At 37.5% G+C, this 24,152-nt stretch overlaps 1 protein-coding gene across 2 annotated transcripts in view; it reads left to right on the plus strand.

Annotated features, from left to right (window-relative positions):
• The first annotated feature begins 18,350 nt into the window (after nt 1-18,350).
• Nucleotides 18,351-24,152, plus strand: part of astn2 (astrotactin 2) — a 649,131-nt gene continuing 643,329 nt past the window's right edge. For both annotated transcript variants that reach the window (XM_088614565.1, XM_088614566.1), the window contains exon 1: nt 18,351-18,795. In XM_088614565.1, the coding sequence (XP_088470691.1) occupies nt 18,366-18,795 (430 nt within the window). In that variant the 5' untranslated portion in view covers nt 18,351-18,365. The remainder of the gene's footprint in view (nt 18,796-24,152) is intronic.

Consider the following 24,152-nt stretch of genomic DNA (forward strand, 5'->3'; position numbering starts at 1 on the left):
GCAGTTTAAAAACTAGTCTCATTAAGTAATGTAAAACTGTTTAACCATCTTTGTCTAGACCACTGGCCTGTTCTTTGCTGTCTGTCAAATTCAATTTTGGGAATTCAGTGGCTGCCATTGCAAAGGGGTCAAGGCTATTTCCTCTGCAATAAATCTCATATATCTTACTAGGGATTCTGTATAAAAGCTTTCCCTTAGCTATTAAGTGCTCATAGTTCTCCTTAACAGTCTTGTGGAGTCTGCACTCAAAATTATGTTGCATTCCATTCATCACCACCCTTTGTGTCAGTTAAATGCATTGTATACAGTATGTAAACAATGATATCTGTTTCACAACACAGCAGCCTCTGGTTATGAAACATTGATTTCTGTAGCATACAATGCGTTTTTATTTGAGTGTTGTTGTAATACTAAAGAAAAAATGTTTAGTTCCCTGGGAATGATACCTTATCTTTGTTTCTTGAAGCATGCACTAAAATATGCTCAGTTATATATTTATTAAATCTTACTATTTTTAATTGAGCTTATGTACAGAACTAATAGGATGACTCATTACAAACAACACTGTAAAGTTTACATACTTAATGTACTTAAAACATAAGGTTAAAGCTGAAAGAGTACATGTATTCTTTTTGGGGTTACAATGCAATCTACCTATATTGTGAGGATACAAAGTACCATTGCTCCATTGATTTTATTTTTGTTTTTATTTGCTAAATTTAAGGAGGATCTGCTTGTCTCTAACTATTTCGACACATTCATTTGTAAATCTCATGTGTAATCGCTACACTATACTCTACATTATCAAGTGTACTGTGTGTCTGAATATATATATATCTCTATTGTCCAAATAGAATGGCCTTTTCTTTCACTTCATGCCAGAAACTATTTTCAACTGTCTTTCTGCATTTTTTTGCAAAGAAAACAGTCACACATTTCGCTATGCAATTGCTTTCATCACAGCTAAAAAAAAGAAATAACACCTGTTTCTGAATCACATCTCTTCTTCCAAACCAATAAATGTTCCCCACTAGAAGGGGATTTATTTTAGTATGCTGCAATTGCTGCAAATAGTAGCCATATTGATGCAATTGAAGTCAATACAGAACATTGACCTTTGACTTCCTCACTTTACTTGGTAATTGCAAGTTTGAGTCTAACATAATCTCTGCAGTATATCCTCTCCCTTTTCTGTTCCAGAGCATATAATTTTTGCAGTATGTCTCTATTTGTCTTTGTAAGATGCATTTATACAGATGTCACAGGTCAACACTACAGTAGCTATGCCCTGCTGATAAGACCCAATATTGGTGAAGAGGCTGTCTTTAGCTGTTAATGCTGCCTTTGTATCTGAAAGGCAGAATGAGAAGTCATGTAATCCAGTCTCACCTCAGTTAGTATATATTTTGGATGAACATTAATTAATATTCATGTCAGTAATTTATTGCATCTCTGCTGTGTGTGGCACATAGGACAGTAATTCTGAGTACTGAACTTTTGTTCTCTTGCCATGTAGGGATTTACAGTCATATTTTTGTAATTGAAAGCAAGTTGAGATACCTGTATGACTATGTTTCTGGAAAATCCCACAGTTTGCAAAAGCTCTTGAAAATCTTACTTGGAGAAACTGCAGTAAGATTACTGATTCCATTTTTTCCATTGCACTATGAGAGGCTGAAGTTGGGACAGCTGTAGGTTGTGCAAATATAAAAACTACTTCTGGAATGAACAGACCTGTAGTTCATTCAAGAACGGTTTCATTTCAGAACTAGATGATACAGCTGATCGATCAGGATGGGGATCTCAACATTAATTTTAAATTTAAAGCAGATGGAAGTGGCTGTTGTGAGTCCACATCTATACTGTATGCGCAAAGCACGTTGTAATCTTTTGGGGTATGAATTAAAAGAGTTAAGGTTATCATTTGGGTCTCTAATTGGAAAAACTGACAGTACTTATATAATAATTTGTCCCTAGCTCCCATAGTCAGTGTTTTAAAGTTATGGTTTAAGTTGATCATATAACTAAAACAAATGCTCTGGAGACTTTGGTGGAATCAGCTTGTGTTCAGGTATCTTGGGGGTGTACCTAGAAAGGTAAGGTCAAGGACACGATAACAAGCAGGACGTGATGTAAAAGGGAAATGTGAGATGTCAGAAAATTGATCATTTTGATATTAATAAAAAATGCATATAGATCCTCGTCCAACCATTTTAAGCAAATTCAATGAAAACTATTGGGATTAAATTTCTTTTGGGATGGATTTCACTGGGGGACGTAAAGCACACACTATGTGCCTGTAGTGGGGGGTTGAGGACTCATTGATATTCAAAGCAGGATGGCTGTTTTGAAACTATTCCTGAATAATCTAATTCAGAGATGATTGTACACTCCTGGGCTTCAACCATGGGGGGGATATCAGCTTTGTTTTCTTTCACAAGGCGGGACAGATTGTCTGATAGATTAATGAATACTGGCTGACAAGTTCTGTCCAGGTTATTTGCTTTTTACTGAGAGGAGGTGTTACTTACCTGACACACTATACAGTAGCTGAGTTTATTAGTCAACTGCGCTGTTTTGGTGTGGCTTTTGGTATATAATCCTGCTATAAATTGCCTTTAGATTATAACTGTTTTATATTGTTGATTATGAATAGGATCACTATAATTGGACGATTAATAGATATGGAGAAGAGAGACTGGGCAAGTACAGCCTCATGGGATACCAAGCTGGGCATGAGGCCAGAGTGTTAGTTTGTTTTAATGCGGTGGCAAGTGGCTCTGAAGGGAGTCTGATTGGGGAGGCACATGAGTGATTATTTTCAGGGGAGACTAGATAAAAAAAACAACAACATATAAAAAAGTTCCATCATGGTATAGAAACATTGTAGGATGTTGAAACGGTATAATCACAGTCAACAGAAAAGGAAAATACAACATTGCTGTAAAGTTCACTTGTCATGCTGGTATATTGAAACATTCCGACACCTTAATGTGCATAAAACATCCAAGGGTAACATCTTATTAAAACATATCCAACGTGAATTTCGTAAGTTTTTGAAGTGGATACAATACAATGTCTGAGTAACTGACATAACCAAACTGCTAACTTGCAGTAGTGATATATACTGTAAACATATCAACAATTTTTTGTCACAATATATATCTTTAAATTCAGAGAATAAAAATTCAGTGTGCAAATAGCTTATACTTCTAAACACCCTCTAAAATGAGGCACAATGTAACATATGTGACATGGATGTTCACGTTGGCAGTTTTTTCAAGTCTTTTTATGAGTACATTTCATGAAAAGGTGGAAAAATTGTTATGGAGTGATAAAAGAGGATGTAGGGCTTTGTTTACTGTTTACTTTTGTTACTTGTTTATGAATATAATGGTCAGTGTGTTTGTCCAGTGTGGTGTTTTTTTTCTCTATTCAGTGTGTTTTCCTCTCTCTTTGAGTTTTTTGTTTTGCCCTGTAGCATGTAAAGTATGGCAGGCAACAATAATCATAGATTGAACTGTTTGCCCATCAATGGCCATACAGTCAGAGGTGACATAGTAGACATGTGGGGGTGCTGTGCAGGCTGTAACCAGACTCGGAACAGAGGGACAGAGAGAAAAGACAAAGGAAAGAGGGACAGTGCACCATGAAACTTGGTCATCTGCATATAGTCAGTTCCTCCAGTAAACCCCTCATGATTACCCTGACACTCCTGCCCCTCATTCAAGTCCTAGAGTTCTGGCCAGCAAGAGGATATAATTATAAGCTTTTGCCAATAGAGGTCAACTGAGGCTTGGATGCTCTTTTCTCCCTTACCCTGTATTTTTTGCAGACACAGGGTAGGGGTGCATACGTTATAATGGAACTTTTTTCTGTGTTTGACTGAAGAGAATGCTATAGACAAAGCATTCTTTTATTATCATAAAGAAGAAAGTATGTCTGGATGATAGGACTAAGCTGATTGGGGAATGCATGATTTTTATTCAGGACGTGGTAAGGGACAGAGAGGGAAGGGAATTTATGGTATGTACTGTAAGAGCTGTTTCTTGAGAGTTTTTCGGTTATCGGTTAAAGACTGTGGCTTTAAATTGTTTGGTCTGTGTGAGTCCCTTGTGGATACTTATTTTTATTCTGTGATAGCATATTGTGGTTGCTGGAGGAATATAAACTGCAATTATGTTATACAATGTCTTATGCTGGACTGTGGGTGTGCTGGTGGTTCTTGGGGTAGGACATTTTGTGCAGGGAGAAGTTTCCTAGCACCTTAATATTGTTATGTGGTGTAGTCAGCTATGGGACATGCAGTATTTCAGGTGGGTAGCTGCATCAGCATGCGTAGGCTCCAAAGGAACAAGTATTAGGTTTTCCATTCTGAAAAGAGAAGAAAGAAAACACACCATTTCAGCCGTGGAGCCTTCTTCAGGTGTGAGAAAGACAGGGCAGTAAGCAAAGGCAGTGTAGCATAGGAGAACAAATGCTGGGAGAGAGGAAGATCAGGAGGCGGGAGCAGGGGACAGAAAGAGTGGCCAATCAGGTGGTGTGAAGTCAGGATAGGTGAAGAGAAGTGTGAAATGAAACCTACAGTGAATAGAGAGAATTTAGAAGAAAAGTAGTCTGTCGTTGATGGAAGTCCTCATAGGTCATGCATATGGTAATTTCAACCATATTGTGGTTTAATCACAGCATTTCCATGGTGAACATGATTTCTCAATTGATTTAATGAACAAAACAAAAATAAAACAAAGTGCAGAATTCATCACAATTTGGTGGAGACTTTTGCAGACGTGAAATGTCACACTATGATGATGTACTACTAGTGGCATTCTCACATATATTTAAGTTCCTACAATTGCATTCATTTGTAACTGTACAGTATGTGGGGGTATAATACTGAAAGGAAGAAAATCATACAAGTTTTTTTTTTCTAAAATTGTTTAGGGAAATGTACAGGTAGTTGACAGGTAATTCACTGAAAAGGAAATTAGGATCAACAGTAAAACTTATTGCCTTGGTGAAATGTAGATATTTTGGGTGTGTTTTTTTGGAGTTTGGAGGAGGGTGTAGATGGCCTTATCTTGGATATGCTATGCTGAATACAGAGTGCTGTTATTCTCTTAAAGGACAGTCTTTCACCATAATGGAAACTGCGGAGGCACAAATGCTTGATTAGTTTATATTTTAATACATTGTAAGAATTCCTTCAGGTAGAAAATAAGGATGGATATGATTGTTTTATTACTTTACATTGAGAACACAAATATTTAATTATTGAGAAGCATAAGCATGGCATTGTTAAGATGATAAATGGTAGATGTTAGGAGGATTTTTTTTTCAGTTTGATTTTTTTAGTCTGCTAGTCACAAGACACTTTGAGTGAGCCGCAGGTGTTAGCTAAATACACTATTTCAAGTAACCAGTGTTGCAGGAGAGCACCTTTTTTAGGATTTGTGTTCAGTCATCATTCCAATTTATTTACTGTACTGTATATGTATATACAATACGTATACAGTATGGAAAGGAACAAGTAAAGGTTTATTATATATTTGCAGTTTACACAAACTGACGCAGCTACCCACCTGACCTATATGTATATTTTTACTTTGTTAAGCATGCTTAGGCAGGATTGTTTTTTTTTTAGGATTATTGTTTTATATTTCATATATTGGAGGATGGCGAAAGGCTTGGCCTGCTTGTTTGTACATAGAAGAAGGATTTATTTTCCCGTTTTATCACACTTGGAAGAAATTGGACTAGAAAGTTTAATCAAAAAAATCATTTTCTGAAACTTTGTTGATTTACTGGAGCCTATTCTGCTTGTCACGACGGGCAAAATCCAGTAAATCACCTGGACAACAGACATCTTATAATGCAATTACATCCAATTTAAAATTCCAAAGCTGAGAGATTGGATGGTTTCGGGGATATAAACTCAATGTTACGATCCCTGCCTCCCGGCAACGGAAGAGGCAGAAGAAGGCGTAGCCTTACTTCATCAGTCTACCTATCAGTTTACTTATTCACCACCACACCCCCGTCTCATCTTGTACTTAAACACCAGTCTTTTCCTACCTCGTCGCTCAGTATTGGTTTTCCTTTCGACCTTCCAAGTTGCGCTACACCTTCTTCCGCTTTGTGTCTTTCTTGGTTTTCGGATTACGGTTTTTCCCCCTTTGACGACGGTTTTTCGGATCACGGCTTGGCTTCGGTACTCACTCCCTGTTTTGGATCTCTGGCTTCCCCTGGACTCTCGGATTGCTCTATTGTCTACGGTTTCAGATCACGGTCTGGCTTCGGTAACTCTTTCCCTGTTTGGATCTCTGGCTTCCCCTGGACTCTCGGCTCGTTTCTTCGACTACTGTTTTCTTTGGATCACAGCTAGACTTTATCAGCTCCTGCAAGTGGGTTCATTAACTGGTTTTGGTTTCTCTTACCGAATCCCTAACACACAAGAAAATGAAGCAATGATAAGAACCTACTCAGGCCATATACTGTAGCTTGGAGAAAAATCTCCCTTTTAAGGACTTTATCCAGCCATTTTCTGAAAGAACCTGGGGTATTAGCTTTAAGAACACGGCTGGGTAGCTTGTTCCAGACACAACCCACAACCCTTCATGTACAAAAGCCCTTTGGTTCAAATGTCACTATTAATTCAGAAGATATCCATTGAGTTAGAAATGTTGAATATGTGATCAAAGCATCTGACAGCAACTGTATCAAGAAATAAGTTAAGCTGCAACTTCTTTGTAATATACAGTATGTGCTGTGGAGTGTTTCCTCCCATAGGAAGAAAAATCTCCTCTCCCTGGAAAATAATGAAAGTAATCTGGTTAAGTTATTGAGCTTTTGTGGCTTGTTTATGCCAAATAAACAAAGGACTGTACAAAAACTAAGTTTTAAATATTTCTACATGGATATATTGAATGCTTTTGGACTTTTGTTACCCTCCAAAGAACAACAAAATGTGGATTATAATAAATATCTCTGTCAATAAACAAACCCTGCTGCTTGGCTCTGGCTCAGCAATGCACTCCTATCATTTGTTTTTCTATTGATCTGTCTCTTTATACACGACTCAGCTGGGACTAGCAATAAAAGGAAGTGCCATTTCTTAGAATTTGTATGTTTTAAGCAATAACTACACCGTAGTTTGTGAATAAAACAAATGTTTTCCACACTGCAGGAGATTCACCTATTTAAACCTAACATTAATAATCTCTTAATGTTCCCATGACTATTCTCTCTGCCATACAATTTGAAATATTATGGTCTCCATTGTGAACTAAATATATCCCTACAACATCTATTTCCCCAAAAGAAAGCTTTTTTTTCCTATCAGTAATGAAAAGTACAGAATGTTTTGAAATCTGAATTGAAATGTTTCCTCATGTTAGAAGAATTTAAACTATAATGCCGAGAAATAAATCAAATCAAAAGGGACTCTGAACCCCTCGGAATCCCTGAACCCCATGCTTGTTGGCTGATTACACTATCTTATCTTATTTATCCTTAAAATGAGTAAGAAAGTAAACTTCAGCAAGTGCGTACCAGGTTGCTGAATATGACCACAATGTATGGTTTCAGATTTCTTCTATGAAAACTGCCCCTCCAGAGTTATTCAGTTTTGACCCATTTAGTTCATAATTGATTATACATGAATGTTTATATTATGGAATATTTACACATTTATAGACACACAATAGCCTTCAGACTCCAAGTTGCCTTTATGAATGGAAGCTAATTCTAAAACAGACACATTCATTTCTAGTCTTCAAAGAAAGAATGGCATTCCTTTTTCATACGAGCTTCACCATTCTGTGCTAAAAGTACTTCTTAATTTGTTGCAAAACAACCACGGCATAAGATCCCATTTGACATGCTGAAAAAGTCTATGTAAGCATCATAATAACATGTGAAGAATCAATATCCTGGACATTTTGATGCAAAATAATGTAAATAGGATTAGAGAAAGTCATTTTACCAAAGGAAATGTCTTATAAAGAGACCCTGTGATTTTCTGGTTAAATTGAGGAAATGCTTCATATTTACTTCAACATTTCAAAAAGAGGAAAGTTAATTAACCTATCCTTCCCATTTAAACAGAGGTAGGCTCTATGGGCATAAAGTCAAAGCCAGTTACGTTGGGTGGAAAAAAGAGGAATTGCTGAAAAGGAATATTACTGTATGTTGGCAGAAAAGAAGCAGATACTAAACATACAGTATCTGCCTCGTCAACTATGATATATCGACATGAAGGTTGTGTTTTGATTGAAGAGGCTAGAGCTGTGTAAATTGCTTTGAAATATTATTTTTAAGCTACATTGTAAAGATGACATGGTTTAGTGAAGCGTACAGGTTAAGAAATATCGAGAAAAAGTGAACAGAAAAAAACAAACATGTTTTGAATCATATGGTTTAGAGAAATACAGTATTCCATCACCAGCTGCTGGAGTAACATTCCTGAAAACCCAGAACACCATAGCTGGCAAATACTTGAGTATGTGGTTAATAGAGGTTTAGGTTCCCATGATCTGTGTGATACTAATTTATGCTTAACATAACTTGCAGGTGACTCCTTTAAAAATGACAAATATAATAAGGTGAATTCGATTTCAAAATAAAGTAATAAAATGTTGGAATTAAATTACCATACAAATGATAACAAATATCACCCACTACCTACTGCTCCACGATAGAGGTTTTATTTAGTTTAAAGGGTTAACACCAGCCTTCCTCTCTGATACTTGCTTAGGTGAGTTACTGCAGCTTCTTCAGAAGTGTCCCTTGTGGCATAATGCGGGGGCATGTTCAGTGTGGAGGTGGAGCCTTGGATTAAGGGTGAAGTGTTGTCTTAGCAACTATACCTGCCCTGGCTGATTAAGGATGAGCCGCTGCTGTGTGGACCCTATAAGAACACACTGAACACCTCCCCAGAGGGGCGAGCACACCCCCACAAGGGGAGAACCTTCCAGCACCAGTCTCAAATGGGACTGAGACGCGAGTGTAAGGCCTCTTTTTCTCTCACTGTGTGTCTCTCACAATACTGTATTGGTTGAGTTCTTCTGATTTTTGGCCTTGTGGTAAGGGCACGTCCAGCCTGGATTCCATTGTACCAATTGGTTCTTTTTCTCAGGCTGGACCCCGTTAGATAGGGTAAGTCCAGCCTGGATGCAGCCGTGCAAAATGGTGCATTTTTCTTTTTCCTTTTTTCCGGTTTTTGGTAGCCTCATACTGGTGGCTCTGCCTACTCAGACGGAGCATTGACTTTGACTGGCATTCCCACTCCTGCACTGTTCACCTTCTTGACCACAGTTGTAGCACACAATTAATACATTTGGAGACAGGACAAGCAGACATGCTCCAATTGTCTCTCCTTCTCATACCCTGAAAATTTTATGAGCTTAAAACCAGTCTACATTGGTTTGTTATCAACTCCTGAATAAGCTACATCTTTCATTGGCCCCCTCTTTACCTTCTGCAGCTGTTGACTCACTGGGCTGGGAAGGCATTTGAAGGCAGCTTTCAGGGTCAAACTCTGTGAGGGGTGGAGTCAGGCAGTCTTCACTACTGTTGACTTCTTCCTGGCAATCTGGTCCTGGATCTCCACGTCTCACAACCCCCTCATTAACTGCTGGGCAATCTTGTAATCCTTTTCTGAGAATAAGCAACCCTGGTGGATCTTCCCTAGAGGACAGCCTCTAGTTCAATGATTTATTCAGTTATAGTCTCCTGGGGTCGATGTCTGCACTCATAAAAGTAAGCCATTGGATCAAAAGATATCTGGCTGTGACTGTATCCTACATATACTGTAGTTCTTTGATGGTCTTGGCCACACATTGGCCACTGGTGGTATGTTGAGAATATGATTTCTCTTCCTACCCCTTATGTGACTATTGTAGCGAATTGAAGGTTTACTGGGATATTGGAGGCCTCTCATAGGTCCTGTACATCTTTGATCCTGTGCTCTACATCAAGATGGCAGTCAACTCTTTCACTAAAAATGGGAAACTCCATTGGTGTTGGTAATTGGTTGCTGAGCCTCCTGTGATGGCCCCATATTGGATAAGAAATTACAGTATCATACCAACATCAGGAGGCAGTAGGTGGGACCAAGTGGCCTTTGTGGCAGCAGTTCCTGGGTATTGCCTGCTTCCAGGGCAGAGAATCTGCCTTGATGTTGTGTAGCAGTTAGGTTTTTATTTCGGTTTTCACACAGGTGGCTTGGGTTCGACTCCTGTTATTGGAAACAAGTCAGAAGTGTTAACCCTGTCTTAATGCTTCCCCATAGCACATTGTACTGCATGCCAGAATGCATGGGTTAACATCAGTCACGGGGAGTTGATTACAGAAACTTGCTATGACAGCTCAGAAGTGCTGTGTTTGCAATAGGAAATACAATTCCCATAAGTTCAATGGGTGATTTCTAACAACATGCTGTCACTGTGTCACAAATGCATACACTTAAAGCTCTTTAAATAGCTTTACAAATCACCTTGCAAAAATATGAATGTTCTGCACTACAATGATGCAGTATGCATGTGTGATGTACTGAAAAATACTATTGATCATTTATGTCAGCGAATTATTAGTTACTAGTTCTAGGAGTGTTCAGGAGATTTGGCTATCAGCAATTCCTTTTTAAAATTTCCTCTGAGTGTTTATATTTTAGATCTTTGGCCTAAACTGCTGATGCAAGACTGGGAAAAAGAAGGCTGGAAGAAAACCTTCCTTATCAAGTGGTGTGCTTGTATTGATTGGAAGTTCTCAGAAGCACTTTCAAATGACCCTGACTACATCTCAGTCATGAATTCAGTTATTTAACCAAACACAGAGCATAGTTAACATATTTTATACTGGAAAATAAAGGTTTTTAACACCAACCATTGCCTACAAATTCCTAATAAAGAATACAGGGTACATATCCAAGGCCTAGAGTATTTGAATTGATCAAAAACAAAACAAATGGAATTCCCTCAGCCACCTATTTCAAATAAATGGCATAACACCAATTAAAATGGAGAAATGAAAGAGAAAAACATTTAAAAGGGAATACCTCGCTGCTCTTTGAAATCAGAAACACTGAGATCTTTTAAAAGTCATGCACTGCATCTCAATTAGCCAAGAACAGAATTCTTAACTGAACTACTGCCACCCCTACCCCCTATATAGAGGAGAAGGTTGTTCCTTTACCAAGTACGGTATATTGTTGCTTTTTTGTAGATTTCGTTTTTTTAACATCTGAACATAGTACATTTCTGTTTTATTTTGCCTTGCTTCTCTGGTTTTTGACTGCAGTTTGTGAAGCATTTTCATTTATATTGTTCTTATCCAATAAGGTTTGTACTTCGCTTACAATTGCACAATGATAGAATTCATCATTATCTATGCATGTGTTGATATCACTGCAAAATTAAATTGTAAGTAATACATTTTACCATGCATCAAGTGCCATGCTATTAGCTGTAGTATTACTGGTCTTAAAATTGTTACAAGTATTATTATATTGACGACTACTGCCTTTCATAATGAAATGTGCATAATTCCCCTGAGATGCGATTAGGAGGATTTTGCCTACTTAAGCATCACTTTTGGTCCAACTCAATAGCTTCATTATCGAGCAACAAATACATTTTATGCTGCATTAATATAGCTGTAAATTATTTATCATAGGTAACGATTCCACAATTTTGATTAAACCCTATTTTACTACCAATTTCTCTTTGTATTGCAGCCATATTTCTATAAGCACTTCTCTTTAATAAATGTTTTTTATGTAGTAACAGTATATACAGTAACCTGTCTTTCTACATTTCTTGGGCGAATCATGGAGCAAAGTGTTTTTTTTTATTTTTGTTTTCTTAACATATTGTATTCTCTTATCTAGTTTGCTTAGACATTATAAAGTTAGACATTAAAAGTGTTCATAAAGTAAAAAAAAAGGAAAGAAAGTGCTGTTTATTGATTCCTTTATCAAGAATGTGACTTTTCTTGTGTATTTAAAGTCATTGAAGAGCTTTAAAATAATAAAATTTAGCAGCTGCTTCTTCACTTTGGAGTTTTTATGGTTTGACATTGAGTCAGTTGGGAAACCGTTTGAGCTTAACAGAACTCTTAAAGTTTTGAAGACCTGAAGGGTGGGTGGCTACTAACAGCTAATGGCTTCCTCTATGACACCTACAATGAGTCTTCTGTATCAAGAGAAACAAAAAGACAGAGATTGAGATTGAAATTTGAAATCTATATTGAGAAACAAACCTTGGGATATGGATTTTGCTTCTGAGCTTTTTTAATTTATAGCAACAGACATATTATTTAAGATTTTAAATATCAGTCAGAATCAAAGTCTCATCAAAAATGTCCAAGTGAAATCAAAACAATTACAGAGCATGCAATATCCAGTATCATAACACAACTCCTACAACTAACATCTCCTAAGATGTTAAGCACTTCACATGGAACCACTGTAGCTCCTTACAAATGAAAATACTGTATATAAATTCTTTCAGTATGTTGATCATACAGAGAACAACACATACTGTACAGTAGTCCAGTTCACAAGAAGGGCACAAGTTCTTAGGTGGGTCTGTGTCACAGACACCCCAACACAAATCTGAAGCCCAAAGTATGTTTTATTTACAGTGCAAACTATTTACAATAATGGATCTGTTCTAGCACAGTGATTTATATCATAGTACAATGACTTGTAATCAAAAACAGCGGCTTTATTGGAGAACAGCTCTTGTATCTCAGCATGGAACTTGTCTTCCAGCACAGTGGCTGATGTCTTAGCACAGCCGATTGTATCTTAGCATAGAGCTTGTCAGCACAAGCTGATGTCTCAACTTGGCCATTTGTAATCCAACACAGCAGCTCGTACCCCAGCAGCACGGCTGGATTCAGTTGTTCTTCTACTTCTCTCTCTCTCGTTTCCTGGTTCAACACTCTACCTACATATATAGGCTGAAGCATGGTGCACAGCAGATCCATGCTCCAGTGGCATCACATAAGTAAAAAGCACAAAAATACTTAGATTTTGGGGTATGTAATCTGTTCATGCCACTATAAACTTGGGTAATAACTTGGGTAGTAACTCACTTAGAAATCTTTAGACAGTAGACAAACTTAATGATTTGTAGAAGTCCTCCTGGTTTAAAAAAAAAAACAAAGTCAGATACTGTAGTTTACAGTAGTTGGGCTATTTGTATTACAAGCAAATGTCTCTAAGCAAATGCCTTCTTTTACAGAAATGTGCCCGATGGATGTGTGCTCTTCATAGCTAGGTTCAGTCACCAAAATAGTTAATTGGTTGTTTGTCAGACGGTTTTGTGGTCAGATATGACATCATGGGAACTTTTTGGTCAATATGAAAAAAGATATACTGTACCTGGCACAAACCAAACTTAGTACATAACTCAGTCAGAACAGTCAAGCATGGTGGTAGCAGTAAGGCTTTTCATCAGTAGGGACAGGGGAGCTTGTAATACAGACAGGAACATAAATAGAGCAAAGTACTGGCAAATCTTTCAAGAAAACCTGCTTCCATTTGCTGTAGACATCTAACTTGCGCAAAGAAATCACCTGTGTGATTTTAATAAAAACCTTAGAAAAAGACTTACCCAAAACGATTTCTGCTGTAATTGATGCCAAACATGCTTCCAATAATATTGAGATAACAGTTCTGAATACATACTGTAAGTAATCAGCATATTTTAGTTTTATCTTTTTAATATACTGTATGCTGACATTTACAGTAACCTATGTTACCCTTAGATGTCTTCATTCAGCATTCAGGTTTTGAAAAAAATATTAAATTTAAAAATACGCGTACAGTATGCATCATTTGCATGAAATGGAACACCATAGAAGGAGTCTGAATATTTTTGTAAGGTATTACAATAAATATTTTTTTTCTAAAAGTAAGTAAAGGCTCCTAAATTGCATATAATACAAGGTGAGAAGTTAATCACTCTCTACTTCTTCATTTTGTAGATCACAGAACACAGGGCATTTCATATGTCTTTTCCTGATTTTTCTGTTAATTTTGTCAAAAAGCAGAGGCATTGTTCCAGAAAATACAGATGGCGAGTTCTGCATGTGTTGTTTAAAATGGAACTTATTTTCAAAGCCATCAACAGATTGCAAATGGGTTTTGAATACAGCATCTTGCATGGTTAGTCATCATAGCTAAAGATACAAACCACACTTGTCAGAGTAAAATCAGAGTTAAAATCAGAATCTGAAAAAAAAAGTTAAATAATTTCTACCAGCGGTATGTATTCGATTTCACAATTAAGCTTTTATTGTGGTATTATGGTGTAAATGACATGTCTAAATGCTTTACAGATGCAGGGGAATGAGTCTGATTACAGCATCGTGTATCTTTCTCTGTGGAGTTTGCATGTGCAAGCTGTTTGTGTGGGTTTTTGCTGGGTACTCCAGTTTGGTCCCGGTCGTGCTGGGTGGGTTTGACTGGCAGTGCCATGCAAACTTCTACCTTATTCTAGGTCCCTGCAATGGACTGGCATCCTGCCTTGTCCCCTTTGCTTATAATTATACTGCTCTGTCCCTCACCAGGATAAATTGACTTCTACAAATGGATAGATAGTACATGTGTGTGGTATATACTGTATGAATAGAGCAGGAAGCTTTAATGCAGTTTTCAATAGTTTACAACAGAAAGACTAAACCAGTTTCTCCAGTCTCCTGCCACAACTCCAGACACTAGTTAACACTTTGAGGCCTTTGTTTCTCCAAACATACTTCCAGCCCCATGTGAGAATACCTACCTAATCACCACCAAATAGAAAACGGCCAACCTGGGATCCTAATTCCAGGCTCTGGAGGCACCTTGAGGGCCTCTAGTGGCAGGCTGACTGATAATACAGTCTCTTTATAGTCCAGTCTGCTACTGTACTGTACATATACAGTGTAAGTTTAAATACCTTTATTTTCCAACATACTGTAAGAGTGCCATGTACATCAGCTCTTTTTAACTATTAATACTTTTGCTATTTTCAGATTAAGCCTAATTTATTAGAGATATGTGCAGATATTGTGCCCTGCAAAGTAGTAATACCCTGTCCAGGATATCTTCTGCTTTGTGCCCATAGCACTAAGGGTAGGCTTCAGCTCACCAAGACACTGTAATGGATTAAGTGGTTCCTGAAAATAGATGGACAATCAGGCATCCCCCAAAAATAAAGACGTTTAATAAACTTAATCTTTCTTGTACAAACTGTTAAGATTGATAATTGAAGAGTGAAATGCACTGAAAGGTCTTTGCCTAGAGCTATACTACTTCAAATTCTAAGCATGTTTTTTAGATTAATTGGTGAATTAGTTCAATTTGTGAACATACATTTTATTTCTCTCCTGTATTTTCTTGGCTGACCAGTAGTGCAGAGTATCTGCCACAGGTCACAGATGCATCTTAGTGGATGATGAAGTGATTCTCCACCTACTTGTAAAACATCAAAAGAAACTTACAACTATGCATGTAAATTATGCATAAAAAATAAGGTATACAAAAATTGATTAAAGGTTTTTGGCAAAATTTTAATTAAGTGATTATTCATGACTATGATACACTTGAGTGAATGTAAGTGCTTATGCAACATTCAATCACTTTAATAGTGAAAGATTAGATGTGATACAGATGATAAGGCAATTTAAACTGCTGAATGCCAAACACTGTGAAATCAAGAAAGAAATGCACCCCATTTATCAAAAGAAGAATGCCATTGTGCCATCAGATAGGTGGGAACTAGTCATTGCATTTTTCCTCTCCGACTAGGGTGTTCAGTGAGCACTTTGTAATCTAGCATGAAATTCAGCTAAACCATCTGGGAGAATATGACTCACAACACCTTGCCAAGGTCCAAATGGGGATGGTCTAGGTACTGTAGGAAATTAATCAAGTCCTGGGACATCACTTGATGTCCTTCTTGGGCACATCCATGCCAACATTTCTGGTCATGTAACAGTTGGCTCTCTTGCAGGAAAACAATGTGGCCATTATGTAGAAGATAAATCACCAGACTTGATCTCCACTGAACTTTTGAGAGATGAACTGGAACCGCATGGTATTTAGGGCAGAGACTAGTGAATAGGCACAGGCTTGTTCAGGCTCTGTAAGATGAATGGGACAAAATCCCACAAGACAGCATCAGTAAATTGCACAAAGCACAATTTATATTGCTTCCATTGGTGGCCACTCACACTACTAGCCTTTGAATGTCCTAGTACACCCTCTTTTGATAAACTCTGTAGATACAGTAAATGTTAATTTTTATAATAAACATTCCAATATCATGTCTGTTAATTATAATGTCAGGGAACTTGCTACAAAAACCATCATTGCCCTGATAACTTCTATGACTACGATACAAACACTAATTTCATTGGTTGCTCAGTACAGTATATCACAAATCAAGGAAATGATTATCTTTCTTAAATTAAACTCCACTTGAAAACAGTTATTTTTCTCATGTTCTCTCTGCCCTAAGTGTTTTGTATGACAGCACATTGCTGTTTTGTACCTACAGTATTTCATCAAACCCAGGTGTCAAGAGTTTTTGTCATTCAGGGAAGTTGTGTTTGCCGTTTTAACACACTCCAATTCCAACATTCATTCATGCAACATCTGTTTAACACCATGTCTGTAAAGGTACCCTTTCCTCTTTTTTTCCCATTCTACAAAACTGGCCACTTTCTAGTTTAACACCTATTTGAGTTTTCAGCTTAACTCTAAAACCCTCCTGCTGGGAAATCAATAGCACCATTTTGGTGAGTTTTTTTAAGATTATTTGGTGCTGAATGCACATTTTAGAAAAGCTCCTTATAAACAGCCTGATGAATGAAAAAACATTTTATGTAGCACAATTTGTAGTTACTATACAGTATGTTTGGTGAATTTTCACTACACGGTGCAAATGAAGACAAATACATTACTCAACTCAAAACAACTCAAACAGATAGGGCATTCAAATTGTGCCAGTTGACACTAAGACTGTTTTCCAGTTGTGGTACAGACATAAATTTAATAGGTCTCTTCTATTGTTTCCGCAACACTAACCTTCTATACATAAAGTACATCTGCACATTCTTGAAAGTTAGTAAATAAAACTATAATTTGCCATGCATTGATATTATTATTGAGTGTTGAGAAAGATTGCAAGTTCTCACTGAAAGAAATACTGTCTATACAGTATGTACAGTATCACTCTTTTTACTGCCTCCACAGAATAAAGCTGAACCAGTGAATGTTTTTGAAAATTAAATTCAGTATAAATACATCATACAAAAATATGTGGTTGGACAATCACGTGCAACAACAACAAAAAAATATTTTTTTGGAATAAACCTATTACTTCTTTACAGCCTACGCATGCTGACGCTGCTACCCACCTGAACTGTATGTCACTATGTGACTTACAAACCTGTATATGCTTATAATACTCTATCATTGTATCAGAATTCCAAAACACATAAAAGAACTACAGTAGAATACATACAGGACATGAAATGAATAAGACCTTCTGAGATGTTTTCAGAAATGTAAAAACAACATTATTTACACTTTAACCCTATTTAAAGGATTTCCGTGTAAAATGTGCTTATACATCTTAAACCAATAGGTTTTTATTGAGAATGAGGCCCATTTGAAAAATATCCTGAAAGCAGTTGAGTCTAAACGTTCTCTTTCTGTGGCAAAATATGGTTTTAATAAAGTAATTTTGTCGTCATGACGTAGAACAGCTTTGTCCGTTCAAAAAGTCTAAACAAGACAGAAAAAATCAGATACTGACTGTACAGCCAGCACGTATTCACACCTAATTCTGGCTACTATTAAATGTGAAGCTACCGCATTGCAAATCTGTTATTGTGACTAACACAGCTCAATGATTTTCTGTTACTTTTAAACCAGTACCGTCATTTCATATATTCTGGAATACAATACATGATTATGATTAACTACATGCGTCAAGAAAAAAACTTTCCAGCCCATCCCCACAATTATGTTAAGAGGTATTTTTCTAACAAATCGCTAATATTTTTTTGACTTCATAATTTTGCGCATTGGTGTGTGCGGTAACTGTGTTCTTGGCGCTCACCTGTATTGTGCGTACACCCTGACACCTTTTTTTCTATGGTTTTTAACGATTTTTCTTTTAAACGTGCCACACACGCCCACAAACTCACTTTTTCTAGTATACAAACTCTTTATATTTTTAGTATTGGTCTACGCACGACGTCCGCACCCGACACCTGCTGCCGAAGTCCTGCAGCTGAATATTATCAGTGGCATATTAAAACCATTACTCGCTTTCCCTGAATTTACCTGCACTGCCGCCTCCTGGACAGACATGTCAGCCATGCAGAGGCTGTGGTATAAGCTCGCAGGCTCTCCATGTATCTCATCCAAAGCTGGAGAGGAGCGCACAGGCATCGGCATGGCTGCGAGAGTGGTGCTGAGCCTCAACACCTTCCTCCTGCTCGGGCTTCTGCTAACTAGGACCTGTGAGGCAGGAGGAAGCAGGGGAACTGGGATGCTTGCAGAGGAGAGGGATAGGGCAAACGACGTGGAGTCCCCATGCGAGATAAAAACGGTAACGGTGTCCACCCTGCCCGTTCTGCGGGAGAATGAGTTCAGTTTCACCGGGGGAGGTGCGGGGAGTCCGGCCGGGGGAGGAGCAGGGGAGTCCCGGCTTCTGCTCTTCGTTAGAACCGACCTGCCTGGAAGAATTTCCGTTTTGGATGACCTCGACAACACTGCTCTCCCGTACTTTACACTAGGTAAGCTGGAAACAACAATATAGCACATACTGCACTTAACTGTATTTACAAGTTCCACTTCACATATGCTGTTTGCAGTCCTGTGGTAAGCCTAGATGCGTAGCGTGCTGGACACAAACTGTTATTACGGCGTCTTGGCATTAGAGATGATTGTGTTTACGATTGGTTTTCCGAGAGTCATGCACTTTGTCATACATTTCAGCAGCTATTCCAACCTCTGTAACATAACCTGTGTTAGACTGCACTATACTCCTTTCCTTTCCCGGTGTGAAGCAGCCTGTCTGCTGTAAGAAATATTGCACATATCTCAAATTTGTACCCGCGCTCTTTACAAAGTAGTTCGCCCCTTTCTTTGCGGAATATGTCAGATTTGTGCAGAATGCTGTCAACACAAACAAACCCGTTGTGCATGTCGCCTTTCGTTAGAAGAATCGGTTACAATTAGTAGCAGTTTCTCGTTATTGAGGAGGTTCACGTGAAAGCAGAGCGAAAGGATGGTACTGCAACTAATAAACCTGCGAATATAAAAAGACAACAGCAAAAAAACTTAAAATTTTACGTAATAAAATAGTTATTTTTAATTGGGGTTTTTTCTTTAACTTTGGGGTTGCATATTTCGTATCTAGTACGTAACTAAATCTGGGTACTGAATTCCCAATGCGAATAATAAGTGATACAGTATTTTGCAAAATCCAGCCCTTTCACCTCAGTGGTAAAAGATGATTAAGAAATTTCTCTATACCGCTGAACAGTGCTCTAAATGAATAGAATGTATATCAAATGCAAGTGATTAATTGTTGTAAAGCGGGCTTTTTAATTGTCATACTGTGTGTGGAACGCTTTTAAGAAGCAATGCCAGGTTCTGCACCACAAACTGGCGATTACGTGAATTTCAGAATCAGAAAAATGTGACCTAAACCGTTAATGTAATGATGCAAGGTTTGTGTTAAAGCGAGCCAGTGAAACGGAGAACGTTTAAGTGTGGGCATAGGACATATATCTTTAAAAACACGAGTCAAGTAAGTTAACCTTGGGCAACAAGAACCGTGAATGCCAGTCTTGAAGAGTTAGCTGCCTCTTCTGCCTTTCTTTCAAAGTCCTTTGGGGAAATTCGTGAGAACATTTTTAAAAGCATCTGTAACGCAGGACACTAACTATGAAATGAAGATAAAGTGTCTCGTGTTGAATGTTCTGTGCAGATCTGTATTGTTTGTTATTATAGCTTAGTTAAAAAGCACATTTTGTTTTACTGTAAAGACTACGGCGCTTATTCTTTAGAGCCCAGTCCTGTATAGGACTGTATAGCAATTCAATATATGCTCCTCTTGTAGCTCAATGTTCCCTTTTACCTTAGAATTTTTGGTGTGTTGTTAAATGTCTTAAGAATGACAACAGCAAGCATAGCCTTTTTTCTTTTCTATAATTTCTATAATTGTACATAATTTCAATGTCAATTTTTCAGGTGTGTGGAGCGGGTATGCATTAAATAATCTGGTACTTAACACCTGACATTTGTTATGGGTGTCCTTTGCTGAAATTTGTCAAGGTTTAGTAAATGCATAAAATCTTCAGGTTTAGAAGAACAGAAAACATACAGCAGTCTCTGCTTTGTTCATTTATCGGCTGTCCCTCTCGGTTGAGGGTGAGGGTCTTCCTTGAATCTATAGGTGACTGACATAGCCAACAGAAAATCAGTACAGCTGGTTGACCAGGTATTGTCTTGGGAGATATCAGACCATTTATTGTGCAAACCAATCGTGGTGAGCTGTCTTTGACACTCTCACTTTCGTTCCTAGTTTTGACATATATGGGTTTCAAGAGTGTTAGGGTCTTCAAAATATTCTTCATCAACCTGGTTAGGTTAAAGGCTAAAACGTCTATACTGTAGGACCTGCTGGCTTGTGGGTTTCCAAGATCAGTAGTGTTGGCCAAGACTGGTACAGTATGTGCAAAAAAGGGTGCCAATGTGCTTTACCAGTACCAATTTTTGCATTGTGTTCTCTGTTTTGCTTTATCAAATTTTTAATGTTTGTAGTAGTCATTGGGTTTCCTTCTGTTTTTATATCAGGCAACCAATTAAACTATTGCAAATCAAGTCTTCTCTCAAGTGTAACAGTGAGTGGTACGCTCGTTATCTGTCCTGGATCATAGTTCCTCTTGGCTGATCAGTGCCTTGCTAATCAATCACAGAACACAGGATTTGATCCATACCAAGTTCCAAAATTGGATTGTTTCCAAAAATGGTAGTAATATCTTTCAACCAGGTGTGAAATGTGTTTTCAAACTCAAAAAGGTTTCAAATAATTTCTGAACTAGATAGAGAAGGGTTATTTACTTAATGTATGCCTTTTATAATGCATTTTATTATTGGTTTGCTGTGTCTGATAGCACAATCTGTTTCTAAAAACAATAGAATAACATTTGTGCTTCTATAGTCATATATTTGCATTATAGACTTGCATAAAAGGACCTTTGAATTACTTTGCTTTTTGAAATTGGTTTATGCGTACAGATTTGCCAGCCATCATTTATAATCGTGCTCTGTGTGTGGAGAAGCTACAGCGCCAGGCAGAAGTATGAGTTAAACTCACGCTACTGTTAGTACTGAATGCAGTATTCAAATGTAGAAGAAAAGAGGTTTATCTCCTTTCTGTCACCTGTGCATTAGGGTTGCTTTTCCTTTTTTGTGTGCCTCATTGAAGCATTAGGAAACACAGAGATAGCTTTTTCTCGCCCGTAATTTTTTTTTATCGCAAAAATGACGCGGTTTGTCGGGTTTGCTCTGTCTCTTAAACGAATGCAGTAGGAGTTAGCTTTAGATGTGCGAATGTGCTGTATTGTGTAGCCAAATGAAACATTTGACAGTCGGTTGAACCATCCAGATTGACTTTAATCCCAATTGCAAATTTTGTTTGGTATCTTTTATGTGTCTGAATCGGAGATGGATCAAACAAAACATATTGTGTGTTAATGTAAGGTTTTGCGTGTGCTTGAATTAAACTCTACTGCATTACCCAGAGACCTGGGGAGAGTTAATTTCTCCTTTACCCATGTGTTTTTATTTAAACAACAGTTCAACCCTGCTTGCAAACTGACAATTTTATTTGACCTACTTATTATACCTATTATATGTATTTGACCTATTTTTCATTAACATCTTTTAATCATTTGTATTTTGTCTCTTCTGTATAGAGTAAGGAACCAAGTTAAAAATATTGTAAAACAGTTCACATTTTCAAGCCCTTAAAGCTCTAATTTAAATCCAATCAATATAATCTCTCCAGAAGTCCTGGAACTCTGGTAAATTTTCTGTTTTGACAAATGGCATATGTCTGCAAGCTGGAGGCTCCTGTTTTCTGCTTTTTCAATGTACAGTGGTTCTGACTATGCAGTCTAGGGTGCCTGTCTCCCAATGGCGTGTGTGGAATTAACATAACATCTGTGAGTGGACATTGCATCTGGGGTAGGTAAAGGGGGTTATTTAAGGTTAGGGTTGGCCTAAGGGTGAGGTACAGTAAGAGTTAAAATCAAGGATGAGGTTAGGATTAAAGGCTAAGGTTTTAAATCTAGGTTTAGGTTTAGCTGTGTTGTATACACTATAGGGGGGATTAAAGGAATATGTGGGAGATGGCAGACATTTGTTAGTTTGCTGTTTCCATGTGAACATTTACAAAGTAAGTTTTAGGTAACTTTTCTGCACACACATGACTGCACAACTGAAGCCACACCCTAAACTAAAACAAATTATTTTCTTTGCCATATTAAGCTGAACAATATACTCAAAACCAGAATGCTCACCGTGGTGAAAAACATTAAAATAGAGACAAGATTGTATTGCATTTGTGGACTTTTACACTCTAATTTATAGTTTTTGTAAGGATTCTGAAATATACTTTGGAAATGGACTAGGTGTCTTTGCTTTCTACGATTTATACTGTTTTAAATCTTAGGTCTAGAGTAGTAATCACATCACACTTTTTACTTTTTAGTACCATTCTTCTCCTTCTTTTTAAAAACCTACCTTATTGCATATCTATGATCGTTACTTGCTTAAAAGGTAAAGTTAATGCCTGTATTTGACCTGGATAATGCTTTTTAATAATAGTAGGATTATTAAGAGGTTTGAGTGAAGAGATCTGTCAAGGAGCAGGCTGCAAAGGAACACGAAGAGGTTAATTCCAAAACTGAAAAGTAGAAAGAAGGAAAAAAAAAGTCATTTTGGCTGTGGAGCTGTCTTCAGGTGTGTTATTTATAACAACATCACTTCAAGCTATGGGCTGTATTGTCAGTGAGTGAGATGAATTCATCAAATATCCCTCAGTGAGAAAATGCACTGAGTAGCCAAGCAGGAGTACCATTAGATTTCTGTGTGCCTCTTTTAGTAGAACAATGCACTTGGTTTTTTGGAGACATGATATTTCTAAACCTTTCCAAAGTGTAACTTTGCTAACAAGATATAAAATAACATACTTAAACTGAGAGGCAAGTATTTACTAAGACTTTTGTTCCTGTGTTGGCCTCTTTGTAGCGCAAAAGCTGGCTGTTCTCATGGTTATATGGTTCTGAGTCTGGTGTATTGTACAAACTGCAAGGTTGCAAGGGTTATAGTGCTTGCAAAAACTGTTAAGTGTATTTCTGTGGCAGTCTGCTTTATTATCAAGGCTGTTCTAATGTTGGTTGACTGAACTGTGAGAATTTGCTTACAATGTGGTAAGTCAAAAGATAAATTACATACAGTGCATTTTTTTAAACATTTTTTTCCTTGGGACATTGCGTAGACTTTGATCCAGTGATCTATTTCACATGATAGGTTATAGAATTAGGTATTTGTATAATTAAAACCTCTTTAGGTAAAGGCCCATTAGTCAGTGTTTCTCCAAGGCACATTTGCACAGTGCTTCATTATGTGTTTCTGACATCAGAACTGCTGCAGTCAAAGGATTTAAAAGCTCTATTTACACAGATGGGTTTCACACTCCTCCCAAATTATTCTCTCCAAGTTGAAAAAAAATTGTTTTTTATGAACATAACTCAATGTACTGGAGAAGCGCAGACACTTTTTCTTCTACTGAGTCTTGCCTAAGCCACATTTGTGTCATGCCATTATATTTATTTGTGATGGTTTAAGGATATCTGACTTTGTAATGAAAACTTATTATTTTCAAGAGTCTTGGGCACTTTACGGTATATGTATTTTTTTCTTTGTTGCTGCCGGTCCTTAATGTATCAAATTTATCCAATGTTGTAGTTTAAGTAGGTAGCTGCGTCAGCATGCGTAGGTTGCAAAGGAAAAAGTAAAGGTTTTTTCCATGCTATAAAGAGAAGAAAAGGAAATGCAATGTTTTGGCTGTCGAGCC

The sequence above is a fragment of the Lepisosteus platostomus genome, chromosome 21 (genome assembly GCF_059453375.1).
Source record: "Lepisosteus platostomus isolate fLepPlt1 chromosome 21, fLepPlt1.hap1, whole genome shotgun sequence".
Lineage (NCBI taxonomy): Eukaryota > Metazoa > Chordata > Actinopteri > Semionotiformes > Lepisosteidae > Lepisosteus > Lepisosteus platostomus.